We start from the raw sequence: 26,053 nt of genomic DNA on the forward strand, positions 1-26,053 counted from the left end.
CTCACGTGACCGCGGGAAAAATGCGTATGATGTTTACGAATCCCGTGAAAAAAATCCTTCACGTGGTAAAGATAAAGAGAATGAGCCAACCCTCGCAAGATTAGAGGGAGAGTCAAAAATCATGAGCATAAATATTTCAGATATGACAGTAGAAGGGAAAATGTGGTATAAGGGGATGAAACGTTAAATTAACTTGGACATACAAACATGTATGTCCGGTGTATCAAGGAACCTGGACTTCACCGAATGCGACGAAAATTTCGATTGAAATTGTATCTTTTGGAAGTGTTGTGTTTATTTTATGCAATTTTAATTTGTGTGTTGTAGTAATGAAATGTTTTTTTTTTTTTTTTATGTTATGCAACTTGTATTATTTTATGATTGTCAATTAATTTGGAAAACTTTGTTTTAATTACGTAAAAACACTACAAAAATTAATTAAACGAGTAAAATGATACATTCATAATAAAATAGAAATAGTGGGAGTATGTGATTTAGTGGGGACACAATAAAATGACTCCACTTCAAATATCACCAAATGAATTCGCGTAGAAACCGCCGCAAATCAGATGCGACATCATTGGACTTAGCCTTATAACCAATTGAATATGGGCAATTTAAAGCCCAACACGGTGTTTCGGGTTTAGTCGTTTAGAAAATTAGAAATGTGAAAAAACAGCAAACTAGGAAGAAAGAAAAAAAGATGAAACGATTTTTCCAACCAGTAAATAAAGATGGATCATTATTCAAGAAACCCAATCTCTCTCCTACTCCAGCACCAGTCGACAAAGCGGACAATGAAAATGAAGAAAAGAATAAAAAAGAGCCGTTAAAGTTTGTTACATGGAATGCAAACAGTTTCCTACTCCGCGTTAAGAACAACTGGCCACAGTTCACTTCTTTTATCCACAAACTTGATCCTGACGTCATTGCCATTCAGGTAATAATTTTGACGTCATTGTTTTTTTTTAAAAACTTTTTTAGTGAGAAAGTTGTGATATATTGTGATATATATATAATAATAGGAAGTAAGGATGCCTGCAGCTGGTTCCAAGGGGTCTGCTAAAAATCCTGGTGAACTGAAAGATGATACAACCTCTTCTGGACAAGAAAAACAGGTATACATATATGATATCTAATCCAGTTTTTATTATGGATCTCCTACATATACGGTAGAGGTAGAAAACATGATGAGTGTACTTTAAAATGCTTCTGTTTTGAGTCCATTAAAGTATTTTCGAGACAGGAAACTAACTGATAACCCTTGTGAATAATTTTATCAGTCTGGGAACTGATTGAATCATGCTTTGACCATTAAGCCCTTGCCACAAAATGTTGATGGATCTGGTGTTTGATGTATGCTTTGATTCAAATGTTAGAAACTTGATATGAGGTTTCCTTGTTCTTGTTCTTCTTGGAATCATTTTATCTTGATTGCTCTTTTTGATTTTGAATTGTTAGCAGAGGAAAGTAAGAAGAGGAGAGTGGAAGTTTTTTTAGAGTAGAGCCAGAAGAGTGACTGAGTGAGGAAGTTGTTTGCGTGTTTGGTAATTACCAATGAACATATGATTAACTGTTAAAGCATTCCCAAGTCATTTGATCACATAGTTAGCAATATCAAGTCTATGGTGCTATTAAGCACATTAAACTTTATGACGTTAGCCATTAGGTTCAACTGGGAATCTGTAATAATGGCTGTAATATGACTTGATTTTCTTGTAAAATGGGTTGTAGTGTGACCCTCTCCATCACACACCTCTTTAATAATATTTATTGTTTTATCAGTTAAAAAAAAAAAGTTGGGGAGAACCATTCTTCTCCTTCAAAGGGTTAAGATACTAGCATTTATTTTCTTTTTTCTTTTCCTTTTTATTTTCTTTTATTTTTTTTAATATTTTTTTCAGGGATTTCTCATTGTGCTTTTAGGACATTGAGGCTTTTGCCTCAATTGCCTTTGAGGCTTGCCAAGGCCTCTAGGAGGCTTGGCGCCTCAAGGCTCTTATGAGTTTTCTTTTTGATACACTTTGTGGTCGGATGAGTTTGGGACTCTGGGAGGTCAATCTTGCCTCCTAAGTATGAACTAGACCTTACAGCTCTTTCTCCAGTTCCAAAGCAAGCCCTAATGGCAAATTGGTAAAACAACTCTGAAGAGGAAGTCTTCAGTTCCTGCTCTTTTGCTTCTTTGAAGATCACCCTTGCAGTTCCTCCTGCGCAAGTGGAGGGTGATAAAGTCATTTTCTTCCTGAGGATCCATTGATCAGATGAAGTCAGTAGGGAAGAAGATTTCAAGAGATCTCTGAGAGCTGCTAATGTATCAATGACAAAGGGATCAAAGCTTGTGGTTATCAAAGAAGTTGGTAGGCAGTAGAAGTCCAGAACTGAAAAGTATTAGGTATAAACTACGCTATTCCTTACGAAGCTAAATTATGTCCTACGCTCCAGCAACGTAGTGGAAGTTGGAATCACCCTAGGTGGAGTTCTAGGTGTCTTTGATCCAGTTCTGTGATACAGGGATATCCCAATGTAGATGTTCACATCACCTTCTAAGACATTGTTAGTTATTGATATAAAAGGTGTAGTTCCTGCCCGGAACTCCATACCAGTTCCTAGACTAATCTGCGATAGCCTAGTATGAAATGTTGATTTTGTGGAAACTTCGATGTGATTTTTCTTAATATATTACATTGGACTAGCATATTGCCGTTTCACCATACCCGTACTAGATCCTGTTTCTCAGAATCTTGGTTTGCAACTGTTGTTTTAAGGAGCACAGTGACTTCCAATGAATTGAACAGAACGAATTATCTTATACTACCAATAATTGACTAATTTTGATCGAAGTCCATGTTCACATGATGTATACACTAGTTTTGTTTATATAATGCCCTATGGAGGTATTTTTATTATGTTTTATGTCAGGTCGAGATATAAAACTCTGAACTCAAATGTGTAGAATCATCCTACTTTTTCAATGTTTCTATCTTATTATATCAATAAAATTTTATTGACCAATAATTTTTTTTTTTTTTTTTGTAGAATCAGAAAAACTTAAAAACTTAAAACCTTACTCCATCCACCCATCTACTAATGTTGTATGGTGTTTGCTTTCAGAAGTATACAAATATTAATTTGTTTCTTATGATGCAGATATTGATGCGTGCAATTTCAAGCCCACCATTTCAAAACTATCAGGTCTGGTGGTCTCTCTCAGACTCGAAGTATGCAGGGACTGGTTTATTGATCAAGAAGTGCTTCCGACCGAAAAAGGTCTCTTTCTCGCTCAATCAAACAGGTAATGTCTATTATATGATAATTGCTTACTTGCATATGCTACATGTATAAACAACTGATGCAATCTATGGTTCCAACTCTCAATACGCTGTCATATTTCCTAAATTTTACAAGGAGGTAACAATAATAAAAATATGTAATTTGTTTCAATGTAATAAAACTAAAACAAAATAATATACGGTTGTTTAACATCACCTCCTTGGTGAAGAGACTGTAAGCGGCCCAATTTCCTTTAAAAAGACTTACCTTCAAAGAGTTTGGCTCGGAAGAGCTTCCAGTTTGACTACCTACCATATTCCTCCTTTAAGGATTCTAGATATCCAAATCACTACTTTGGATATGAGAGAAATTGGTGCTTGAAGATGAAGATGAATGGTGCTTCCGAAATCTTGAAGATGAAGATGGATATGGGAGAAATCACTAGTTAACCCGACACTCCCAATGTAATGGTGCTTCCGAAAGCTCAAAAAAGATGGGATTAGGTATTTTGAAGAAGAGAGACTGCACCAACATTCTGGTTGCCTACGTACCCAGTGAGGAATCTGGGATCAAGTCTTTTAAAACTTAGTTCTATAGGCTGCAGAAGCCTCCGTATATATGGCAATTTCCTGCCTTGGCGGCCAAGAAAGTGATTCTCGGAGATTGCCTTGATGAATCCTAATATGATCTTACTTCTAAAATAGGATCATTCCCTAAGATTTTATTTTATCCTTGTGCAAGATCTTATCGGATTGCACTAGGGTCTCTTGCTTCCGCGGATTGAATTACTGGATGAACTTGGGCAGTCCGGATGGGCCCTGGATCTGTTGTAAACTTTGATGGATTAGAGAACCGGATGATCTACAATGTTTTTAACAGCTACCAGGCTGGTCTGCCGCTGGGCCCATACTTAGTCCATGGTCCGAGTACACTCTAGACCGGAAATATGACGTAGGGTTTGCTGGTCCCACATCTGGTCCATGGTGCAAGTCCACTTTGGACCGGAAATATGATGTAGGGTACACACAAATGGGTATTGTTAAATTGTCAATTCTTCCATAAGCTCGAACTTATGTGAAGAGTCAATTCTCTATTAATATATTAGAGACTCATATATGTCAACACTTCCCCTCAGCGGGACACGCTGGAAATACATAGGTAAAATGACTGGACATTTTCACCTGGTAGGAGTTGAACCCGAGACCTCTAAAAAATCAGTGGCTCCGAAACTATGTTAAATTATCAATTTCTCCATAAGCTCGAACTTATGTGAATGGTTAATTCTATTAATATATAAGAGACTCTTATATGTCAACAAGTATTATTGTGGTAATATTTTTCTGTAATACCTTTGGCAATTATTGTTGCTGTTCACATGAAAGAGAATGTAATAACTTGAATGAGTTGTGGATTTGCATATTGTAATCTTGTATCATACTTGCTTTCATTTTATTTTGGATTTCTGAACAAGAGCTTTATTCATGATTATGAAAAGAATATGTACATGATTAGCTGAGATAACCTATCTGCATTGGGAAGTACACCACAAGTTACCCCTGGCCTAACAAGCTCTCACTCATATCCAGGAAGTTGCCAAATCTTTCCTTGTCATTCCATCAATTTGTCTCAGGTCCCCTCCCCGTCCGTCCCCCCCCCGTCTCAAAGTACTTTTGGAAAATGTGTTGTGTAATAGATGCTAATTTCCTCATATTCTCTCTGTACTTTATATCAACATTTTATATATAATTTGGCTGATTATGATAGATCATACAACTTTTGTTCTTGTTCTTTTAGTTCCTTCAAAGCATGAGGCAGATGGCCGCGTAATTCTGGCGGAATTTGAGTCATTTCGTTTGTTGAATACATACGTACCAAACAATGGTTGGAAAGAGGACGAAACTTCATTTCAAAGGAGAAGAAAGTGGGATAAAAGAATTCACGAATTTGTTACACAGTCTACTGACAAGCCTTTAATTTGGTGTGGTGACTTGAATGTTAGGTAATCAACATTAGCTACAGAAGTCCTTGCTTGTTTTTTGTTTTGTTTTTTGTTTTTGTTTCTGCAAATTAGATTTCAAATATTTTCCTGTTTTAATCATCTCCCAAGTATTATAGAAAAAAAAAAAAAGCACAAAACAAACAAAAAAAGCACTCTTGCGTACTTAGAATATTGACTTTTTGGTTTGCTAAAAACACGTCTTATTTTTCCTTTTTTGTATTAATTTGTTAAGTACTGAAGTTTGTCTGGATATGACAATATTGTTCTATTTTTTTTTTTGGTTGGTATTGTTCTGTGTTTTTGCTCTCTGTTTTAGTTTGACAACCACTTCCTCTAAAAGCTTGAGCATTTGTAGGGAAGTGGTAGTTGAACGCACCTGACAGTTCCACATACTCATGATGCCATTCAGTATACAGATGTAGTTCCAATCAAACATTCCATAAGCAAAGGTCTAAACCTATTAGCAATTTGGTAAATTAGTTCTTTTTTGAACAACCCGTGTTTTAATTGATTCTACTCTTAGTAATACTATTGTAGATCTTGAACTCATACTTCTCAAGTAGACTGTTGCCTCAACGTAAAGATGTCCCAACTTCTTGTTATTGAATTATCAGAGTTTGCCCTTGTTATTTGCAGCCATCAAGAAATCGACGTGAGCCATCCAGATTTTTTCAGTAGTGCGAAGCAGAATGGTTACTGTCCTCCCAATAAAGAGGTAATGTTCCTACTACTAATTTGCTTTTGCTACTGTGGTCATGTTCCAGATAATTATTTGTAACCTACATTAGGCGACCATTCTTTGGAGTTCTTTTCACTTAAGTTAACCATGGAGATTGGTGAAATTCATACAAGGGTCTAGAATTTATATTTACCGAGTCATTTTTTTGAGCCTTCTATATTATTACTTTTATCCTAGGTTACATTGACACGGGTAGGTGTGTCCGTATCGGACACGGATACAAATTGTCGGACACGGCAAAATATCAAAATTCGAGGTAAATTACATACAATACGTGTCCGATATGTGTTCGACATGGACACATGGATACGTATCCGACACGGATTTTTTTCAAAATATGGCCATATTTCATCAAACATAATCTGTGTCGGATACGTATCCCCGTGTTCGTGAAGGACTCACACGAACATATATTGTATGTGATACACCTGAACTTTTGATATTTCGCCGTGTTAGACACTTCTTATCCGTGTGGGATATGGACACACGTATCTGTGTCAATGTAACTTCGGTGTGGAGAAATAGGATCACATAATTATCCCCCAAATTTAGGCTTATGAGATGACATCATTCATGGTGTATCACTTCTTGAGTCTTCTTTTCTCCTATCGCTTCGAATTGTCATTTTTGAGCTTGTCTTGAATTTGATGCTTAAAAAGATTAGAAGGATTTGAGCTCTCTAATTATACTAACAAACAAATGTGCATATTCGTTGTTGTGACTTGCAATTTTCCCCCATTGTTTTCAGAAATGCATGTGCTAAGTGGTAACTATATTTTTCAATCAATAACAATATAAATCTCTAAATTTAATTTGTCACAGTAGTAAACCTAGGGGTGTGCACGGGTTGGTTAGGGTCGGGTTTGGGACTAAACCGACGACTGACCCTATCGGTTTATATATTACACTAACCGAACTAAGCCGAGCAGACTGTGTTATACTAACCAAACCGAACCAATTTCCAACTTAACTGATCCCGAATTGAACTGACTGTCTTATGGTTTATTGATATTAATCGACCCGAACCGAGCGGTTTTCACATATTCTTAAATTAACCTGAACCGACCGACTGATAAGCACAACTGACCGGTTCGGTCGGTTTTATGCACACCCCTTCGTAAACCTATGAATCTATGATATGTAATTTTTTGTTTTCTCGATGAATTATGTTATGTAAAATTTAGATCATAAGTATACCACTAATAATTTGTAATAAAATTTTCTCAAAGCTTATTACTTATGAATTATAGTAGCTTTTATTTTATTTTTATTATTATTTATTTTTTATTTTTTTTTTTTTTTTTTTTTTTTTTTTGTAGTGTGTGTGTGTGGGGGTTATTAACATCATTAACATCATAGGCCAAGATGGGGTTATTTAACCACAACCCATGGGAAATTGAGCTATTTAAGCATTTTCAAATGAGGTTAAGTAGGTTTCTCCTTCCATTGTGAGTAAAATGAATGTAATTAAAATATTTGTCCGCAACTCCCTACACATTTTAGAGAATATTTTCTGCTACTCCTAAACTTTGACCTTGTTTTAGTTTCACATCCCTATTTTATATGCGTCCTATTGAAACAAAATAGCATAATTTGCCAAAAATACCCATATGAAATAATTAGAATCCAAATAAAAATACACTCATCACATCCACGGTCAGTCATTTCTGCGGTCCTAGATCCTAAAATCACAGTGAGGAAAGAGAAAGGTTACACTGCAATTTCATAAACTGAGTGATACTAGTAAATTAGGTGTCCACTTGGAACATGTGGGATCATTGGCAAGGTGAGGGACTCTTTAGAAAGATGATATCTATAATATCCTTAAACATGAGCATAGGACCGAAAAACGGAAGACACACCAATCATATTTCTGAAGCACTAGAGTTTGTGATCAAGGTGTAAATTATGGTAAAGAGAGGGTATTAGGCTATTAGCATAAACAAAGGTGATTGAAAAGGCTACTTCTAGGCTTGCGGGGTGGAAGTCTAAATGCTTATCTAAAGGCGGGAGATGTACCTTGGTCAAGCACACTTTGTCTAATATCCCTAACTACTATCTCTTTTTGTTCTCTATTGTATTGACGGTTGTGAAGAAACTAGAGAAGATGTTGAGGGGGTATATGGGGTAGTGTGAGTGGAAAGAAGAAAATTCATTTTGTGAAATGGGACTAGCTTTGCCTTTCTAAAGTTGAGGGAGGTGGGGTGCAGGCACATATTAATATGATATGGGTAGAAGTATCATTGAAAAAATAATTTAGCGATATCTTTGTGTTGGCCACTAACAAGAAAGCATTGGTGTTGGATTACATGGAAAGAGGGAAACAAAGGGTTGAGAGGAGTGTGATTTAAATGATTTGGAAATTGAGTCCTATGAGTCATTTTTGGCTACCATTTGTAAAAAGGGGGGAAGTTTGGGGAGGTGGATAGAATGAGTTGGTTGTGGGATAACAAAGATGTGTGGTCGATCTATCATGTGTTGGCTAACGAGTATGCTTTGCACAACCTAAAAGACGAAGAGATAATTCGTAACATTCCATACAAAAAGATATGGATGGACTCGATTCCATGTAAAGTGGCTTTCTTTGTTGGCTTGCTTACTTGGGGACAATTAAATCATTGACATCTTGAAAAAAAGAGGTACGGAACTCCACAATGTTTGCCCACTTTGCAAAGTGAGTGAAGAGAGTGTGGATGATCTCCTTCTTACTTGTGTCATTCAAAGGATTTTTGGGACATATTTTTCTCGTCATTCCTTAAACCTTGGAGGGCGCCTTCTAACACCAAGGAAGCGCTAAGTAGTTAACTCATGTAATAAATGTATAATATTGTCAAAAGTGTATTTGCAAAAGCAATAAATATGTTTTATTTCTTTATACTAACCAAGCAATAAATAAATGTATAATATTGTCAAAAGTGTATTTGCAAAAGCGAACACATGTAATAATCCAATGGTCTGGTAATTTCAACTTTAATCAGTGATATTAAGTTGCGTCACATTAGGGCACGGACGGCACGGATCAAGTTCGACTAATTGACAACCCTATTTTTGTAATTGGGCATTCTATTGTAATGTGTTATTCTACGAAGTGTGCTTTTCATTTTCGCCTATGTGCAAAATACTTCTAAATGTGTATATGGAATTGTGGATTGACTACTAAACTGGCCTTAATTTGATGTAGGATTGCGGACAGCCGGGATTTACCTTGAATGAGAGAAAGCGTTTTGGTACCATATTATCTGAGTGAGTGCTTTCCAGAAAATTCAAATGCATGACATCCACATTTAGCAGAATCTCCATAGTTAGAATGGTTTCATATACATGTTTGGAAAAAAAAAATGAAAAAGGTTAGATTTCACGCTTTTGACAAAGTGCCAAATTCATTGTGGTCACGGACTTTTAACATTAAGATTCTTTGTCACATATTGGTTGTAGTACAACAATTTGTGTTCAATTGTTATACCTCAAAGAGTATAACTATATATAGAGCTCTTTACCTCAACTATCTCCACTTAAAGTAAAATCGTACTCCACCAGGAGTAGATCTACACAATTAATTGAGTGCTGACTTTTGGATAAATGATAAATCTATAGCATTCTAAACAAATTTTTATCTGAATAACATTCTAAACAACTTAAGAAAATGTCTTGTTGATCAATAATGCATGATGATTATCAATGTTGAGCAATCCCCTTCTCCTGCATAATTTCTGACTTTTGGAATGCCAATATTGAGCTTCTTTTTGTTAGTAAGCATTTGGACTAAACCTGGCCTGGAGGACCCTAATTTTTTTTCCTATGAATGTTTTGCATGTAAAACTAATTTTCTGTTTTCAAAACGTGCGGCGTGTGGGAGGGAGAGTGGGTGCTTACCTCTACTCCAAACTGCAAACAAATAGAGACTTTGCAAAACTTCATGAATATCTTGGTTGTTGGAAAAACCAGTATGTGTTTTCTCGGGCATTGGAAACTGTATAGTAAGTCTCTAATTATATCTTGGTTATTTGTGGTCAAAATCGTGACCAGTTTGAGATCTTTAACTATGGTTCAATCAAATTACTGACTTAGCACCGTATTTATTAGGTACTTATGTTTTGAACATGCTCTCAGTGATTCAGTTTGATGTTTATTTGTAAATGATGTTATGAACATGCTCTCAATAATGATGTAATATCCTGCTAAATTTCAGAGGGAAGCTGATAGATGCATACAGATTCTTACACAAGGAGAAAGATATGGATCGTGGCTTCTCCTGGTCAGGAAATCCTGTTGGAAAGTAAGTCATGTCATCTTCTTTTATATCCTATTATGGCATTTCAAAGGTGGGGGTTCATATTAAAGCTAAGGCTGTACTGTTTCATAGATGATAATTGATGACGATCGTAAATGTGTTTATACCTGGATAGCTTCAGGCCCAGAATTCGGTTAGTTCTCTTAAGGATGTTTACATTTACAGATTCTGTCTGTTTGCAGTACTGAAATAGCTTCTGCATTAGCATCCAAAGATAGAGCTGAAAATGAATTCAATATGTTCAATTTCCACTGAATACTAGTGTGTCCTATACTCTCTGAAGAATAGACCTGAAAATGAATTCAATATGTTAAATTTAAACTGAATAGTTGTCTTGTACTGGTCCACACCTCCTGCCCTGTATGACTTGTTCGCACCATCTCGAGTCGAGTCGGCGAGGTTGAGATTGATATTCCCAACTTCCCCGGTTTCTCTCAAACTGATTGTGTACTGCTTTTCTCGATTGCTCTCTGTACCTTCAAGCTTTTCACCTAGGATGTTTTGTTTGGTGGCTAATTGGCTTTGCTCGTGGGTCATATTTGAAGCCGTTACAATTTTCACAGAATATGTTTTTTACCGATATTTTTCAGTCAACTGGACTGGACACACATCACATGGGATTGTCCGATGGATAGGAAGTATGGAAGATTTGTGCTCTTCACGTTGAATAAGATTCGGCATAACATAAATTTTCGAGCAAGCAATCAAAAACAGTCTACTGATAATCGATAATAAAGTCGCTTTCTGTATCATTTTAAGCACCGTCCCAGTCAGTCGTAAAGTTGGTATATATAAGACACATTAAAGGTGCTGCCTTCAATCTTCAATTTTCATCTACATTTTCCACCATCAATTTTCTATCAATTTGACACACAAGGCTGAGTGATTTATAGGAGGTGTGTTGGATAATGTGTGCTCTTCAAAAACTTGAAAATAAGATTCCCGTAAATTTTCCAACTGGCAGGTAAAAACAGTCAACTATTACTGGTAAAGTCACACTTGGTATCATTTTAAGCACTGTTCCTTTAGAAGTCAGCCTCAAAGGTTTTGGTGTTGAAAGTGTGGTCTTAAAATCACTGTTTTGAGTTTATATTTGTTTCATTTTTTAACCTTTTTGGTTTTGTTTGATTTTTGAACTTTTTTGGTTTTAAAAAGTGTTCCCTTCTATGGTAGATATCGAGGGAAGAGAATGAGAATAGACTACTTCATAACTGCAGAGAAACTGAAGGATAAGATTGTTTCATGTGAAATGCATGGACAAGGGATTGAATTAGAAGGTATTAGTTATTGAATTTTTTTCTTACTCATCAGCTACAGAATAATCACTATATTACATGTAAACATAAAGCAATAGTTCTTTCCATTGCCATCTTTTCTTCCAATCTTACTTTGGTCTTATTAATTGTATTTTATATTTTTACGTTTAATTTTTTGGTCACATGTTTTCTGTGTATATTTCCACTTGTACATGCTTGATTCGGAAGGAATTTTATGTATGTATATGCATCTCCACAGAGAACAATAACTGAATTTGCCTGAGAATTCATAGTAACATTGCTGTGACCACATCTCTCTCACTCTCGTTCTTGTTGCTGTCATTGCATCTCTCTGGTTTTCGATTCCCGCCTCTCACCAGCCCTTATTCTACTATTTTTGTCATCGTCATTTACCAGCCATCATCTCCCTCACTTTTCACTTTCTGTAACAGCAAGCTCCAAGACCACAAAATATTACCACTCACCATCAATGCAGTTGTATTCTTTTTCACCACTGTTTTCTTCTTCTTTGTAACCATCACCTCTCATTAGCCTATGTTTTTTTTGCAGTTTAGGGTTTACCCAACCCTATCGTCCATTTTTCCTGGTTTATCTGCACTCACCAGCCACCAACTCACCACTTAAATCACGCTGCGACCTGTTCACCAATCATTTGGTTTCTCTGTTTTATCCATTCTCACTAGTTAGCACCAGTCCACTTCACTAACCTCCATCATCACTCCCACCAGTCAACTTCCGTTGTGACAACTCACAAAAGCACTACTATTTACCATTTCCCCCCACCCGTATTCTACTTTCTTTTATATAAATCTTACTTGCTACTAGGGCTGGAAATGGGTCGGGTTCCGACCATCTATTCCCCTATAATAATTTTCATATATAAATTTGAGATATAAATTACTTTGTGGGTTCAAAATATGAATATTGTCAAATAAATGCCACAATGAGATTATAGATGTTAAAAATAACATCTAGGGTTAACTAGTATTACCCCCCCACTAGATGAGCCAATTAGGATTTCCCCCCCACTAGATGAGAAATTAGGGTCTCCCCCCTAAATACACACAAAAAAAAAGTCAAAGTGGGTTGACCGAATTTTTTTGTGTGTATTTAGGGGGGAGACCCTAATTTCCCATCTAGTGGGGGGGAAATCCTAATTGGCTCATCTAGTGGGGGGGTAATACTAGTTCACCCTAACATCTATATAAAAGTCAATTTTAAATAAATAATGGAAATTCTTAGCAAAACGTAACTTATTCGGGTTTCCGGATATTCGTGTCGGATTCTCGTCACAAACATTGGAACCATATCCGACCCATTTTGTAATTTGGATCTAGTTTCGATATCCAAACCAAGGATTTTACCCATGGGTTTAGATCTGGTCGGGTCGGGTTGAAACCGGTACCATTTCCAGCGTTGCTGCCCTCCCCTCTACTTTATCTCCTATCACTGACCAACCCCTCTCCTCTGTCTCTGTGTTTGCTGCTACTGGAACAAAATCATCACCTACTGTTCGATTAAGTTTCTCTCCCATGATGTCATAGCGTTTTGCTAACCTCGAAAAACCTCATACACACGCTGCAGGTCAACATATACCTTTCAAAGACCCGTACTTCATGATCATTAATGCCTCTTCTCAAACACCGTCATTTGCAAAGAGATTAACTATTGTTCTCGTACTACTAATGGATCTATGAAATAGTACAGTACTTTACATTATTCTGAACTCTCTCCTTTATATATTATTTCTGTTTTTCTTTCTAAAAATAAATCTAGTTGTACTGCTGCGTAGATATCCTTGACCTTGAATTCTCTGCAGGATTTTATGGTAGTGATCACTGTCCGGTTTCCCTGGAACTCTCTAACTTTGATATCTGCGAAAACTGAGTTACTCGTGAAACTTTTGGAGGACACAATCCTGCATATTCCTTTTTCAAGGACACAATGCGAAACCGGAGAGGCTGAAGATGTGTGTTTGTGAGAGTGATTGTTATTTGCAATACGATTGGAGCTTTTGGGTATGTATGCATGTTTGATATGTACGCATGTAGTGTATTTTCTAATGGTGGTAGCGGTACCTTAGTATTTTATATTTGTAGGAATTAGCCTAGAAGTTGGGACTATGTACAGTTTCTTTCTTAATGATATTGTTCGAGGGGTAAAAGCTTCAGTTCCCTTCATGTAAAAGATGGATGTTTGAAGTGTTAATTTTCTGAAATTTTAATCTTCTCACACCCAAATGGTAGAGTAGCAAGAAGTTCTTGCAGCTTGCATATATGGATGTAAAAGTGTTTTCTTATGGAGGCCTTAGTTGCGTTCGAGCTTGGATACTGTATACAAGTTCTACAGCACTTGATTACTTAGCATATATGTGAATAATTAAGGGAATCAAAAACACAGTGCTTTGCATCTTTCTTTCTTGCAAGCGGTTTTTCTGTATTGTACCAACAAAAAAAATAGTTTTACAGTACACACTCGGTCTAGCCAAGTCCAACTGATGTTTAGAATCTATTAAAACCTTCAAAGAAGGTAGAAATCTCGGGTAGATTCCGTCAGTGAGAGTGAGGCCGCACCACAAATGCCAGTGAGTGGGATTGAGACGATATTGGGGAAGGATGGGAATTTTAAGAATTTTATGGGAAGTGAGTTACCCAAGTCGCAAAGTTATTGGGGATTGCCGTGGGTAGCGTATGGGATTATTAAGAGGAACTGGGTAGAAAACGTCGGATGTGTTTGGAGAGTTTGGCTAAGATGGTTGCTGGAAAAGTTGGGAAGGTGTTTGAGATGGAGAGAGTTGTTGGAAAAGTATGATATGGCGGAGAAGGAAGCGGGTAAGCTGAAGGAGATTTTCAGTGAGAACAGTGAACAGTGTATGCTTTTATTTCTTCCGGAATGTTTATATACTTACAGTAAGCTCATTGAGAAACTGTGAATTTAACTCTGGATCTTTTACTTTTAAATCTTTGGTAATTGCAGTTTTAAATCGAGGGCTTCTTCAGTGCGCGTAATGTATGGCTACGCACGATTCCTGACCACATATTTTCCAACCCGTAACCGGTAGCCGAAGTGTCCACCTAGGGGTAGCGTTGGTATTTCACATATTTTCATTCGTCTCCCAATTTCTCGTATTTTCTATTCTTCTCAATTAGATTGCGCGCCCAAATCTTCACCCCTTTCACCTTTTCTTAAATTCCTGATCAATCATTTACTTTTTTCACTCTCTAAAGTTTAAAGCAAAGAAGTAAAGCAAAAAAAAAATAACAGCAACCAACAACACTGCACGGCTTGAATACGTTCGAACATTGAGGTTAGTTTATCATCTAATCACTGAAATCGATTTAATCTTTTCCTCTTCTCTTTAAGGTACATTAGAATTTTTCATATTTAAGTCGTTTGTACTAAAAAAAAGTTTTCTTTATTTAGGTAGGCGCTCCTATTACGAATCAAATCAGGCTCGATGATGACGAAGAGTTTATTAGAAGTCTATGTTTCGAAAGTTTTGCATATGATGAAAGTGATTATGTGGATGTGTTTTCCTGATGGAAAATGAAAATATTGACAGTAGTGATAGCGATGCTGAAAAGTCTGATACATATAGGGCTTATATAGAAGACAAAACAACATTTTTATCTATGCAGTTCAAGACCTCGGACGAGGCCTACACTATTTATAATGAGTATGCCAAATCAGTCGGCTTCAGTGTTCGTAAGGATGTTTATAGAATTCATCCAAATGGAGTTGTTATTAAGCGGAGATTTGTGTGTTCAGCCAAAGGTGAACAACATGCAGATAAACTCCAATCGATGACACCTAGACAGGTCACTAGGTTCAATTGTAAAGCCCACATTGTTGTTTTTTATTCTGAAGCAAAGTTGTGGACTGTGAAAGAGTTTATTGGAGAATACACACATCTACTTGTACTGCATCTGAGTTTAATGTTTCTTCGGCCATAAAGAAATGTGAGTCGAGAAACGTTGGAATTTGCTACGTGCCTAAATGATGTCGGTGTTCGTAAATGCCAAGTGATGGGTCACTTTGCACATATAGCTGGAGGTTTCCTTAATGTTGGTTTTACGAAAAAAGACTTGTATAACAAAATGGGAAAAGAGAGGAGAAGTCGCTGTATTGATGGCGACGCCAACACACTGCTTGCCAACTTGGAGGACAAGGTGAAGTTAGATCCTTTATTGCATTACAACTATGAGTTAAATGCGAGTGGGCAGTTGGTTGGGCTATTTTGGGCGGATTCCACCTCCTGCCTGGATTATTGTAGCTTTGGTGATATGTTGTTGTTTGATTCAACGTACAGGAGCAATCAGTACCATATGCCGATCGTTGTGTTTGCTGGAATCAACAACCACTTACATACTATAGTTTTTGGTTTTGCTTTGATCATAAGTGAGTGCGATGACACTTATAAGTTGGCATTGAAATCATTTATTGACGCAATGTGTGGTGAACACCCTAAATCAGTCATTACTAATGGTGACCTAGCTATTTGTAAAGCTTTGAAATCTATTCTTCCAGATTCGAAACACCGGCTGTGCTCTTGGCACGTATTGAAAAATTGCATCACCAATGTCAAAATCCCTGGATTTGCAACAGAGTTCAACTCTATTATGTTTATGGAACGTTCTCAGGGAGAGTTCGAAGAAAGGTGGAGACAGCTAGTGGAAAAATACGAAGTTAGTCATAACACATGGATGATGAAGGTACAGAAGAAATGGGCGAGGTGGGCAGAATTGTATATTCATGGTGAGTTCTTTGGCGGTTGCAGAAACAACCAACGTTGCGAGTCTATTAACTATGTTATACGACATCATGTTAAGCCCGGGATGTGGTTGTTTGAGCTATTTGGAAAAATGGAATTGGCAGTTACAAATATCCGTCACCGAGAGCACGAAGAAGATGTAAGGACTATAACGACGAAGCCTTTCATTGGTAGCCACTTGATTGAATATGCAAAGCAGGCAGAATCCATCTATACTCGAGCTGCTTTTCTTGCTTTTATGAAGCAGTTACAGGAGGAAGCGATGTACACTGCAGAAGATAAACGTGATGCGGGTGACAATATTCGTGTAACACCATCAGTCGTCGTCGTCATCGTCATCTAAACAGGCAAAAAAAGACAAGTGTGGAATACAAACTTTTAGAGCAGGATGCTAGATGTTCAAGTGGGCTATTTCAGTCGTTTGGATTTCCATATAGACATATCATTTCAGTTTACAAACATGAGGACCTTCGTGAAATACCCCAGAGCTGTTTTTTAAGGAGATGGACACGAGTTGCGAAATCTGTCGTTCCAAATAACGATCCAAGTTTTTCTTCACAGGCTGCTTCCATTGTTCGTCACAGTGAGCTTATAAGGAAATGCAAGAAGATATGTTTGTGAGCCTCTCAAACAGCCAAAAATAGTGAAGCTTTTAAATCCATGTTATCATCTTTTTCTAGAGCTTCTGAAGGCAGTCCACAAGTTCCCTTTGAAATGCCTTATATTCCACCAGAAAGTGGTACAATGGATGGCATTCCGTCTTCTAAAGGCACCGCCGAGGTAGAGATGCCTTTTCCCACCTAAAACCACCCATTGTCCATTTGTTAATGATCCACCACACGTAAAATCGAAGGGTAGGCCACATAAACCTAGTAGATTGAAAGGTTAGAATGAGACAAGAAAAAATAAGTGTGGCCACTATGGTATCGTCGGGCCCACAAGGCCCACATGTACACTTTTGCATCCAAAGGATGGGGGTAATTTTCTTATACTGTTGCTATATTCTTACTTGTATGTTAACATTAAATAGTTACAAAAGTTTGTTGATTTTGATTTGTATTCGTTCATATCTTTCTTGTGGTGCACTGTTTTACAGGTCCAAGTGCTAATCGCAACTATGTCGAGCGTCCTGCAGGAGTTGCCAATGTGAGTGAGGATGATGACGGGCTAAACAGAGATACTGGATGTAAGTGATAATTTTGTGCGTTATCTTCTTTTTATAAACGCAAGAAAATATTTTTTGTTTGTTATTTTCATGGGGTTCAAAGTAATGTTGCTTGTTTGGTGGGCGTAGTGGAAGTTGGTAATGAAGCAAGAGGATCTCAAAAAACCAAGCAATGTAGCAAGTGTCGATCTACGGAGCACACAAAGTGTAGGTGCCCAGATTTGGAAGGTATGACACAATTTTTACCGACGTAATTTTTCTAGTAGGGAGTAAACTAAACTTAGATTGTACCATTAGAGTGATTATTTTTCTCCTGTTGAACTTATAGCGTTTCCCGTTGATGAGGTTGGGAGCGAGGTTTCAGAGAAATTCAATGTTGGAAAGTTTTATAGTACTGACGGGAGACTCTTTTTCGGTTTTACGGATAGTTGACGTTAGGAAAGAGGAGTACAATGCTGCTAAGCTTTAGAGCAGTTGTTGCTAATCTTCTAACAAGATTTTTGTAAGCATTTTTGTAATAGTTAGATCAAGTGGAGCATGTGCTATTTGTCGCACAATGGTAAAGATTTCAAGATTGGCTTCTAAATAATTTTGTAGCGGTATCTATAGTGTTATTTTCTTTAGTTTAATCAATGAAATAGAGCAATATTCTATACGCTATATTGACAAGCATTGTATATTATGTTGTTTCTTTTTGTTGGGATGTTGTGGTACGGTTGTCCCTCACCATGAGACAAGACCATCAGTAGACATATGTCAGTTAGTGTGACATTGATATGTTCATAAATGGATCTGTTCGTTCTTACAGCGCCGAACAGAGAAATATGTCATAAACAGTAACATAACATTCTAGTATGACAAATATAGTGTCATATCTATCTGTGATTCTAGCGCTTATGATATACTACCAAACGTATATATTATAAAAAGTGACATAACATTCGAGTATGACATATATAGTGTCATATCTATTAGTGATTCTAGCACTTATGATAATCCTAGGAGTTCGGAAGATCTAAAATTATTGTGAATATACCTGCTTGTTCCTCCTCGTAGGATGAGAACTTGTCTGATTAGTACTAATGACAGTAATGAGATTAAGAAACGAATTCTTGATTGTAATGCGTAGGGAGAAAGGGAGTGTGAACAGAAACATACCGGAAAGTAGCTATGAACAATGATTGTTCATAGTTCGGTAGCTATGAACACTCATTGTTCAGTAGTCAATCACTTATAATGTTAATGTCATCTTCCAATATTGGTGTCCCTTTGTCTTTAACCAATTCAGAAAATTGCTTTCTCTGCTGTGCAAACTCTACCATCAGTTGAGCAACATTTTCCACCAGTTCACAAACCACAACACCTAAAGCACCTTTCACTTCTTTCAATTTGTTTTAGACTTCCCTCAACTGAGCTTGAACTGAGTTGATGATATCATACAGGTTGTATGTTTCAGTCCTTACTTTGTGTTGCTCTGCATCTTTGATGCGGAACATGTAACAAATATAACAACACTAGTTAAGATAAAATATTTATGTCATATATACACAGAAGACTTGCGAAAGAAACCAACTTGTTATCTTTGCATATATAACAATCAAATATATGGTAGTTTACAAGTAGGAATATGAATTTGGTACACTAAAATCTAGAAAAAAATTAAGAACACTTCACCAAAATAAGATTTTGTTGTAAAAAATAGGTAGTGTTTCTCTACTAGATATGGTACTGAAAAACACATACACATATGATTCACACTTTGCTTCTAATTAATGTCACACTTTGCCAAGGATAATGAAGCAACATACCAAAAGGGTGTCACTTTAGTATCTAAAAGTCTGTAACTAAAACTGTAAGTGTGAAACTTTTGTTGTTGTAGCGGATCTAGAAGATGATAATACGTGTGATGAAAAAAATATGTAAAAATGAAGTAATTTTGCAATCATATGTAATAACAACTGCAATACGCCAATACATCTGTTCATCATCTTCCCCACTGAGATACGTACACAAGAAGGTTACAAATATTAAATATCAACTTACTTTTTCGGATCGCCATTGTTGAGTTCTCCGTTTCAAAACTGAAACTTTGATTTTGGAGTGTGATGAAGTACTGAAGTGAAGTTGTGAGAATGATAACTATTGTGGGAATGAGAACTAATGATTAGTCAAGGATGAGTAGGCCTAAGAGGGGCCTTTTTTACGAAGAGTTGTATGGTTCAGATGATGATTCTTCACCCCAAGGGGCAAGTCTATTGTGAGAAGTTTGTAAATGGATGTGGCCTTTAAATTTAATGCTAGACGCGAAGAATAACAAAGTTGATGGGAAGTGTTTGTATTGGTACTGATGCAATGCTAACGGGTGCACGATCTAACTTGATTACACTGATCTAAATGAAGAAAAATATGCCATCAAACAATCTCATCTAAAGTACTTCCCACATGGTCTTCATATAAGTTACTAGGTCAGTAGATCATTTGGTGCCTGTTGTAGCATATCATTCTATAATTTTGATTGTAATGATTTCATGTCCAATTACATATTCCCTATTTTCTGCATATGTCAGTTAACTAGAACCACTTACCATGTCCTAACCTAACATGTACCCAAAATGCCAATCGTTTTGACATACACTCTCTTCCTAGTTGAAATCGTACATATGAATGCTTTACTCTTAACATTCATATGGAATCTGAAGTGGTAAGTTGTAAAGTTGTGAAGGATTCTCATGGTGAGGGACAACCCCAACATTGCCTAGCTTGTTCCTCTTTTTGCATGGACAATTTATGGACAAATTGTAGAAGAGAACCTGGATAAGCATTGTCATTGTTGTTGAACTAGTTTAGTCCCTTTTAGCTAAATGCCTAAATCTACAGTATGGGTGCAAGTGGATATCAAAATATTCGAATCCAAGTGGATATCCAAACATTCAAATTCGTATTCGGAAAATTGGATATCATTCGAAAATTTCGGATATCGGATTCGGATAATTTTTTATGTCCGAACTGGTTTTGGATACAGATTCGGATACTGCCATATCCGCATCCGAAAATATCTGATCCGATTTAAAAAAATTAATAGTTATTATATATAATGAATGAATGAATTTATTATTGTATAAAATATTATATAAAATTATAAACAAATAATATAAACAATAATAACAAAATAATAATAATAATAATAATAATAATGCTAATAATAAATGACAAATATATATATTTATAATATTGTTTTTGTAGTGGTAAAATGAATTATTCAAAACAAATAAAATTTTAATTAATATTAATTTTCGGATCGGATATTATCCGATTCAGATATCGGTATAAATTTTCGGATTTGGATTCGGATACATATAGGCATATCCGAATCCGAACCTATCTGTTTGCACCCCTAAATTCTACGGTGCGCGAAGTGAAACTGGGCAAGACCGCAAGATGATGTGTGCTAAAAAATATAGGCTATAGACTCCATATAGGCCCTAAACCGAAAACCTTATAATTTTTGTGTAGGATCTCGAATTATACACGATTACTTCTCGAAATGAATTTATCAATTGAATTTTGTCATGTATGTATAATTTTGAAGGAATGCATGTATGTGCATAACTTAAGATAATGCCTATGATCCTCTTATGCCTAACTCTTGCTTAGTCACTTTATGACTTTGATTTAATGTAAAGAAATGGTCACTCAATTTTGACTAGTCTCATGAGTATCTATTTTGCCATCACCAACATACAAACTAGTTATAAACTATGCTAAGAGTAGAGCATTCATATGTACGATTTCAACTAGGAAGAGAGTGTATGTCAAAAGGATTGGCATTTTGGGTACGTGTTAGGTTAGGACGTGGTAAGTGGTTCTAGTTAACTGACATATGCAGAAAATAGGGAGAATGTAATTGGACATGTAATCATTACAATCAAGAGGAATCAAAATTATAGAATGATATGCTACAGCAGGCACCAAATGATCTATTGATCTAGTAACTTATATGAAGACCATGTGGGAAGTACTTTAGATGAGATTGTTTGCTGGCACATTTTCCTTCATTTAGATCAGTGTAATCAAGTTAGATCGTGCACCCGTTAGCATTGCATCAGTACCAACACAAACACTTCCCATCAAATTTCTTCTTCTTCGCGCCTAGCATTAAATGCTACATCCATTCACAAACTTCTCACAGCGGAGTTGCCCCTTGGGGTGAAGAATCATCATCTGAACCATACAACTCTTCGTAAAAAGTGCCCCTTTTAGGCCCACTCTTCCCTGCATATATAATCACTAGTTCTGATTATCACACTAGTTCTCATTCTCACAACTTCACTTCAGTACTTCATCACACTCCAAAATCAAAGTTTCAGTTTTGAAACAGAGAAATCAACAATGGAAATATGAAAAAGTAAGTTGATATTTAATATTTGTAAACTTCTTGTGTACCTATCTCAGTGGGGAAGATGATGAACAAATATATTGGCGTATTGCAGTTGTTATTACATATGATTGCAAAGTTACTTTATTTTTACATATTCTCTTCATCACACGTATGGTCATCTTCTAGATTTGCTGCAACAACAAAAGTTTCACACTTACAGTTTTAGTTACAGAATTTTAGACACAAAAGTGAAAGCCTTTTGGTATGTTACTTCATTATCCTTGGCAAAGTGTGACATTAATTAGAAGAAAAGTGTGAATCATACGTGTATGTGTTTCAATATCATATCTAGTAGAGAAGCACTACCTATTTTTTGCGACAAAATCTTATTTTGGTGAAGTGTTCATAATTTTTTTCTAGACTTTAGTGTACCAAATTCGTATTCCTACTTGTAAAGTACCATACATTGGATTGTTATATATGCATAGATAACAAGTTGGTTTCTTTCGCAAGTCTTCTGCATATATATGACATAAATATTTTATCTTGACTAGTGTTGTTATGTTTTTTACATGTGCCGCATCAAAGATGCAGAGAAACACAAAGTGAGGATTGAAACATACAACCTGTATGATAGAGTCAACTCAGTTGAGGGAAGTCCAAAACAAATTAAAAGAAGTGAAAGGTGCTTTAGGTGCTGTGGTTTGTAAACTAGTGGAAGATGTTGCTCAATTGATGGCAGAGTTTGCACAGCTGAGAAAGCAATTTTCTGAATTGGTTAAAGACAAAGGGACACCAATATTGGAAGATGACATTAACATTATAAGTGTTTCTTCTTACGAAAATGAAAGCTTCATGACTCCTCCTTTTCTTAAAAAAGGTAGACAACTGTTTAAATCACCTCCAAAGTCTGCAAAGAAAATGAAAGTGGTTGTCGATGTGGAGGTATCCTTACTTGGCCATATACAAAATATTTGTATTTAGGTGAATGATAAATTAACATTAAATTTTGTTTTCTTTTCTAGGCTCAACCTAACACTGATGTTGAAGATTCTCCTTTCAAGAATTTGAAGAAGGAGTGGTTGAAGCCACACAAGTCATTGACTACTGAAGAAGCTAACTTCTTTCGATGGATATTTTCACCATTTGCCAACTCGAGGTAAAGGGTCTCGTCTTTCTGACATTTTTTTTAAACGCTAATTATCTCATCCACCAATTCAAATGCCTTAATTTCTTGGTTGTAGGGACTTCATTATGCATTTCACAAGGTGGCAAGAGACACGAAGTACATTCAGATGCTTGCTAGGGAATACTGGCGTGACAAGCTTTGTATGTTGATCACTGCAATTAATGTTCAATTTATTTCCTTTTTAAACTACTAGTGTTGCTCTAATACAATAGTTATTTGGTGCCTATTCTTATATTTGTCGCAGATAGTCTTTGCTTGCTGTGCATACCTAAATGACAAGGAAAAACACTCAACTTCCAGCATAGGTCGGAGCTACTACTATCCTGCCATGATCATGGGGGAGACTGTAGTTAAGGTATCAAGCAGAAATCAATTTTTTTGAGAATAAATGAGACATGGACTCAATAGTCAAGCACTGTAGTGATATTAGTAGTGATGTAATTTATAGTGATGAATGCCCATATATATATATATATTTATGACAATATTAACTACTTGCTGACCAATCTTCACTCTTCTTTCTATTTTGCGCATCCATGCATGGTTTTCAATTTCCAAAATATTTTGTAGGAGACTGAATCAGAGGATATTGACCTCCTAGAAGAATCACGGGCGATTCACCTGGATCACCCGATCCACGAATATCGCTTGGTAAGATAATTTTGTAGTACACGATGTGGTATAATATAAGATAATTGAATATAATTTGATATATAGGTCTAAGTACAAAGCAGAAGCTTCAACTAATTTCGTTTCGATATGAGTGTGGAGTGGTTCGTGCTAGTTGTGAACAACAACCATTGGTGGCTGTACGTCTTTGGACCTAAACAGAGGAGGGTTGTCATTCTGGATTCCCTAACTAGTCTAGCACGAATATCGAGAGGGGAGTGATAAGAGCCCAAAACTGTAGTTTTAACCCCTTAACAATCGTACTTTTAGACCAATTATGTGAATAATAAGTAAGAGTTAATATTGATTACGTGTTTTTATGCATTTCAGGCTTCAAAGTCTATTATGTGCAGAAATGTGCCACTTTAGCGAGATAAAGGAGCAAAGGTCGGTTGCTAAGGAGTTCTGTGATTAAAGGCCAATTTTCAAGAAGACAAAGCCTTTGTAAAGCCCGGTCAAAAGCTGAAAAGTCAAAGTCCACGCGGGCAGAAACAGTGCACAAAGTCAGCAGAACTTCCGAAGACCATATCTTTGGACTCAGACCTCGGAATTGGGCCTACCTTATGTCAAAACGACCGGCTCGAAAAGAGCTTTCCAATGGTCCAATCCTTGTCCCAATCAGAGGAGCAGAAGTGTATGAAACATCTGTCGAAGCCAACTACAACTGAAGAGCCCATTTTGGACTAAAGAAATTGGGTTTTGGGCCCGATTTTCCAGCCCAAAACATGGCTCCAAGCCCATGCACGATTTTTGGATCTAAAAGTATAAAAACAAAAGCTTGACTTTTTGTTAATGGCAGTTAGGTTAGGAAGCTAATGTTAATGGAGTTTAGGGTTAGAAAAAGATAGATCTAGATCTAGTCTTTTTACATTCATTCAATTAGTTAGTTTAGAATCATATTTTAGTTTTTAGAATAAAGTATTAGTTCTTCATTTCAATTTAGATTATTGCTTAAATTCTTATTTAGATTTAGTTGTCTTAAATTCATAATTAGTTATTCACAATCTTAGTTCTAAATTAGTTTTAATTTCAGTTTAATTTAATTATGTCTTATTGTTATTATTGTTCTTGTGTTGGGAATGGTAGTATAGAAATTTCACATCAAATCATTACTCTCACAATTTTTCCTTTTGGGTTTGATTAGTTGAATTCGATTTAAGTCTAGAGAGTTAAGAGTGGACGAATCTTTACTCATTATATTGCATGATTATGTTTTGAGAGTAAGAAAAATTGATTTAAACATAAGAACGGTAGGATTACGTATTAGTGTTGTTAACATTAATATTAAGATTCTATTATTTTTACGTTTATCAGGGAGCAATCAATAAAGAGAGTGGTACAATATATGCTAATGACCAATTATGTGATCATAATTTTTACAATATGTTATGAGTTTTGCCAATGCCATGACTTACTTTTGTGTTTGCTTTATTAGGTCACATACATGCATCGCATCCTGTCTCTACTTGGAGATGAGTTCACTGGGAGCTATACAGTTAAAGACTGGAAGCTAGATTAAACAGTTGATCGACAATGTTCCACAATAGCTGAATAGGTAATCTCAATTTTCATGTGTAAATTTGCAACAACAACCTTGGCTTGTAGAGTTACTAAATTATCTGTCTCTATATAGATTTGACTGTGGAGTCTTCATGATGAAGTATATGTAGCTTTGGGATGGTCACAAACTTTCCGAAGAGTTTTAACAGGTAGTTACTTAATTTAATTGTTCAAAAGCACCATGGTTTTTTATTCACACATCCATTTTGACTATGCATGACTGTATATGCCAACTTTCAGGCGGACATGCCATATATCCGGTATAAAATTGCCGTCGAGATGGTGATGTCCGAGTTGAACAAATCACAACCATAGTTGGACAATATGTAACTTTGGGAAGTTTTGAATGTTTGGGGACCCTCATCATGTGCTTTTGAAAACTCTTATTAACTTCAACATGTGGATGGAATGATTTTGGAAACTAGGGATGTATGTTATGTCGTATTTTGCCACACTGTCCATGGAATATTTCGAAGACTATGTAGTAGGATTGAAGTTTGGATATGTACCATTCCAATTTCAATGTGTCGTGTTATGTACTGTGTGCAATGTGGATAAATATTTTGGTGTCAATGCATGAATATGTTACTTGATCAACACATGCAAGCAGGTAGGTGATCACATCCAGCAATTATCTGCTTAAATTTAAATTTTGTGTAGCTGCATGAACCCATGTAAAATATTTACTAAAGGAACTCACCACTGTAGGAAAGGTTGTGAATATTGCTGTTTTTCCTCCTTTCTT

At 36.2% G+C, this 26,053-nt stretch overlaps 3 protein-coding genes and 1 long non-coding RNA gene across 6 annotated transcripts; all 4 read left to right on the plus strand.

Moving 5' to 3' along the window:
• The first annotated feature begins 557 nt into the window (after nt 1-557).
• LOC147497429 (DNAse I-like superfamily protein) lies at nt 558-13,816 on the plus strand. 3 transcript variants are annotated; one of them, XM_086559963.1, is made up of 9 exons: nt 558-940; nt 1,026-1,118; nt 3,148-3,292; nt 5,065-5,269; nt 5,906-5,984; nt 9,190-9,251; nt 10,198-10,284; nt 11,473-11,576; nt 13,396-13,816. In XM_086559963.1, exons 1-9 carry the CDS (start codon nt 704-706, stop codon nt 13,461-13,463), a joined length of 1,080 nt encoding a protein of 359 aa, XP_086416089.1. In that variant the 5' UTR covers nt 558-703; the 3' UTR covers nt 13,464-13,816. The 3 variants fall into 3 exon arrangements, 2 of the variants coding, with proteins under 2 accessions (XP_086416089.1, XP_086416090.1); XR_015195128.1 differs by lacking the exon at nt 13,396-13,816 and adding an exon at nt 10,372-10,432 and having other exon boundaries at nt 632-940; nt 11,473-11,565; XM_086559964.1 differs by lacking the exon at nt 11,473-11,576 and having other exon boundaries at nt 628-940.
• A 1,299-nt stretch (nt 13,817-15,115) lies between these two features.
• LOC147497430 (protein FAR1-RELATED SEQUENCE 5-like) lies at nt 15,116-15,529 on the plus strand. The gene has a single exon (XM_086562885.1). It carries the CDS (start codon nt 15,116-15,118, stop codon nt 15,527-15,529), a length of 414 nt encoding a protein of 137 aa, XP_086419011.1.
• Nucleotides 15,530-15,601: 72 nt separating this feature from the next.
• LOC147497431 (protein FAR1-RELATED SEQUENCE 5-like) lies at nt 15,602-16,690 on the plus strand. The gene has a single exon (XM_086562886.1). It carries the CDS (start codon nt 15,602-15,604, stop codon nt 16,688-16,690), a length of 1,089 nt encoding a protein of 362 aa, XP_086419012.1.
• Nucleotides 16,691-17,442: 752 nt separating this feature from the next.
• Nucleotides 17,443-18,148, plus strand: LOC147497432 (uncharacterized). Its single transcript, XR_015194537.1, has 3 exons — nt 17,443-17,533; nt 17,642-17,740; nt 17,841-18,148. It is a non-coding gene; the product is annotated as an uncharacterized LOC147497432 (long non-coding RNA).
• The last annotated feature ends 7,905 nt before the right edge of the window (nt 18,149-26,053 follow it).

This window comes from Coptis chinensis, chromosome 5 (assembly GCF_015680905.1).
Source record: "Coptis chinensis isolate HL-2020 chromosome 5, ASM1568090v1, whole genome shotgun sequence".
Taxonomy (NCBI): domain Eukaryota; kingdom Viridiplantae; phylum Streptophyta; class Magnoliopsida; order Ranunculales; family Ranunculaceae; genus Coptis; species Coptis chinensis.

What these genes read in the sequence shown, in the direction of transcription:
- LOC147497430 (XM_086562885.1), top strand. Translation starts at nt 15,116, where the DNA reads ATGGAAAATGAAAATATTGACAGTAGTGATAGCGATGCTGAAAAGTCT.
- LOC147497429 (XM_086559963.1), top strand. Translation starts at nt 704, where the DNA reads ATGAAACGATTTTTCCAACCAGTAAATAAAGATGGATCATTATTCAAG. An exon ending in CTTCTGGACAAGAAAAACAG is followed by an intron (nt 1,119 to 3,147) that starts GTATACATATAT and finishes CTTATGATGCAG; the next exon opens with ATATTGATGCGTGCAATTTC. An exon ending in TTTCTCGCTCAATCAAACAG is followed by an intron (nt 3,293 to 5,064) that starts GTAATGTCTATT and finishes TTGTTCTTTTAG; the next exon opens with TTCCTTCAAAGCATGAGGCA.
- LOC147497431 (XM_086562886.1), top strand. Translation starts at nt 15,602, where the DNA reads ATGGGTCACTTTGCACATATAGCTGGAGGTTTCCTTAATGTTGGTTTT.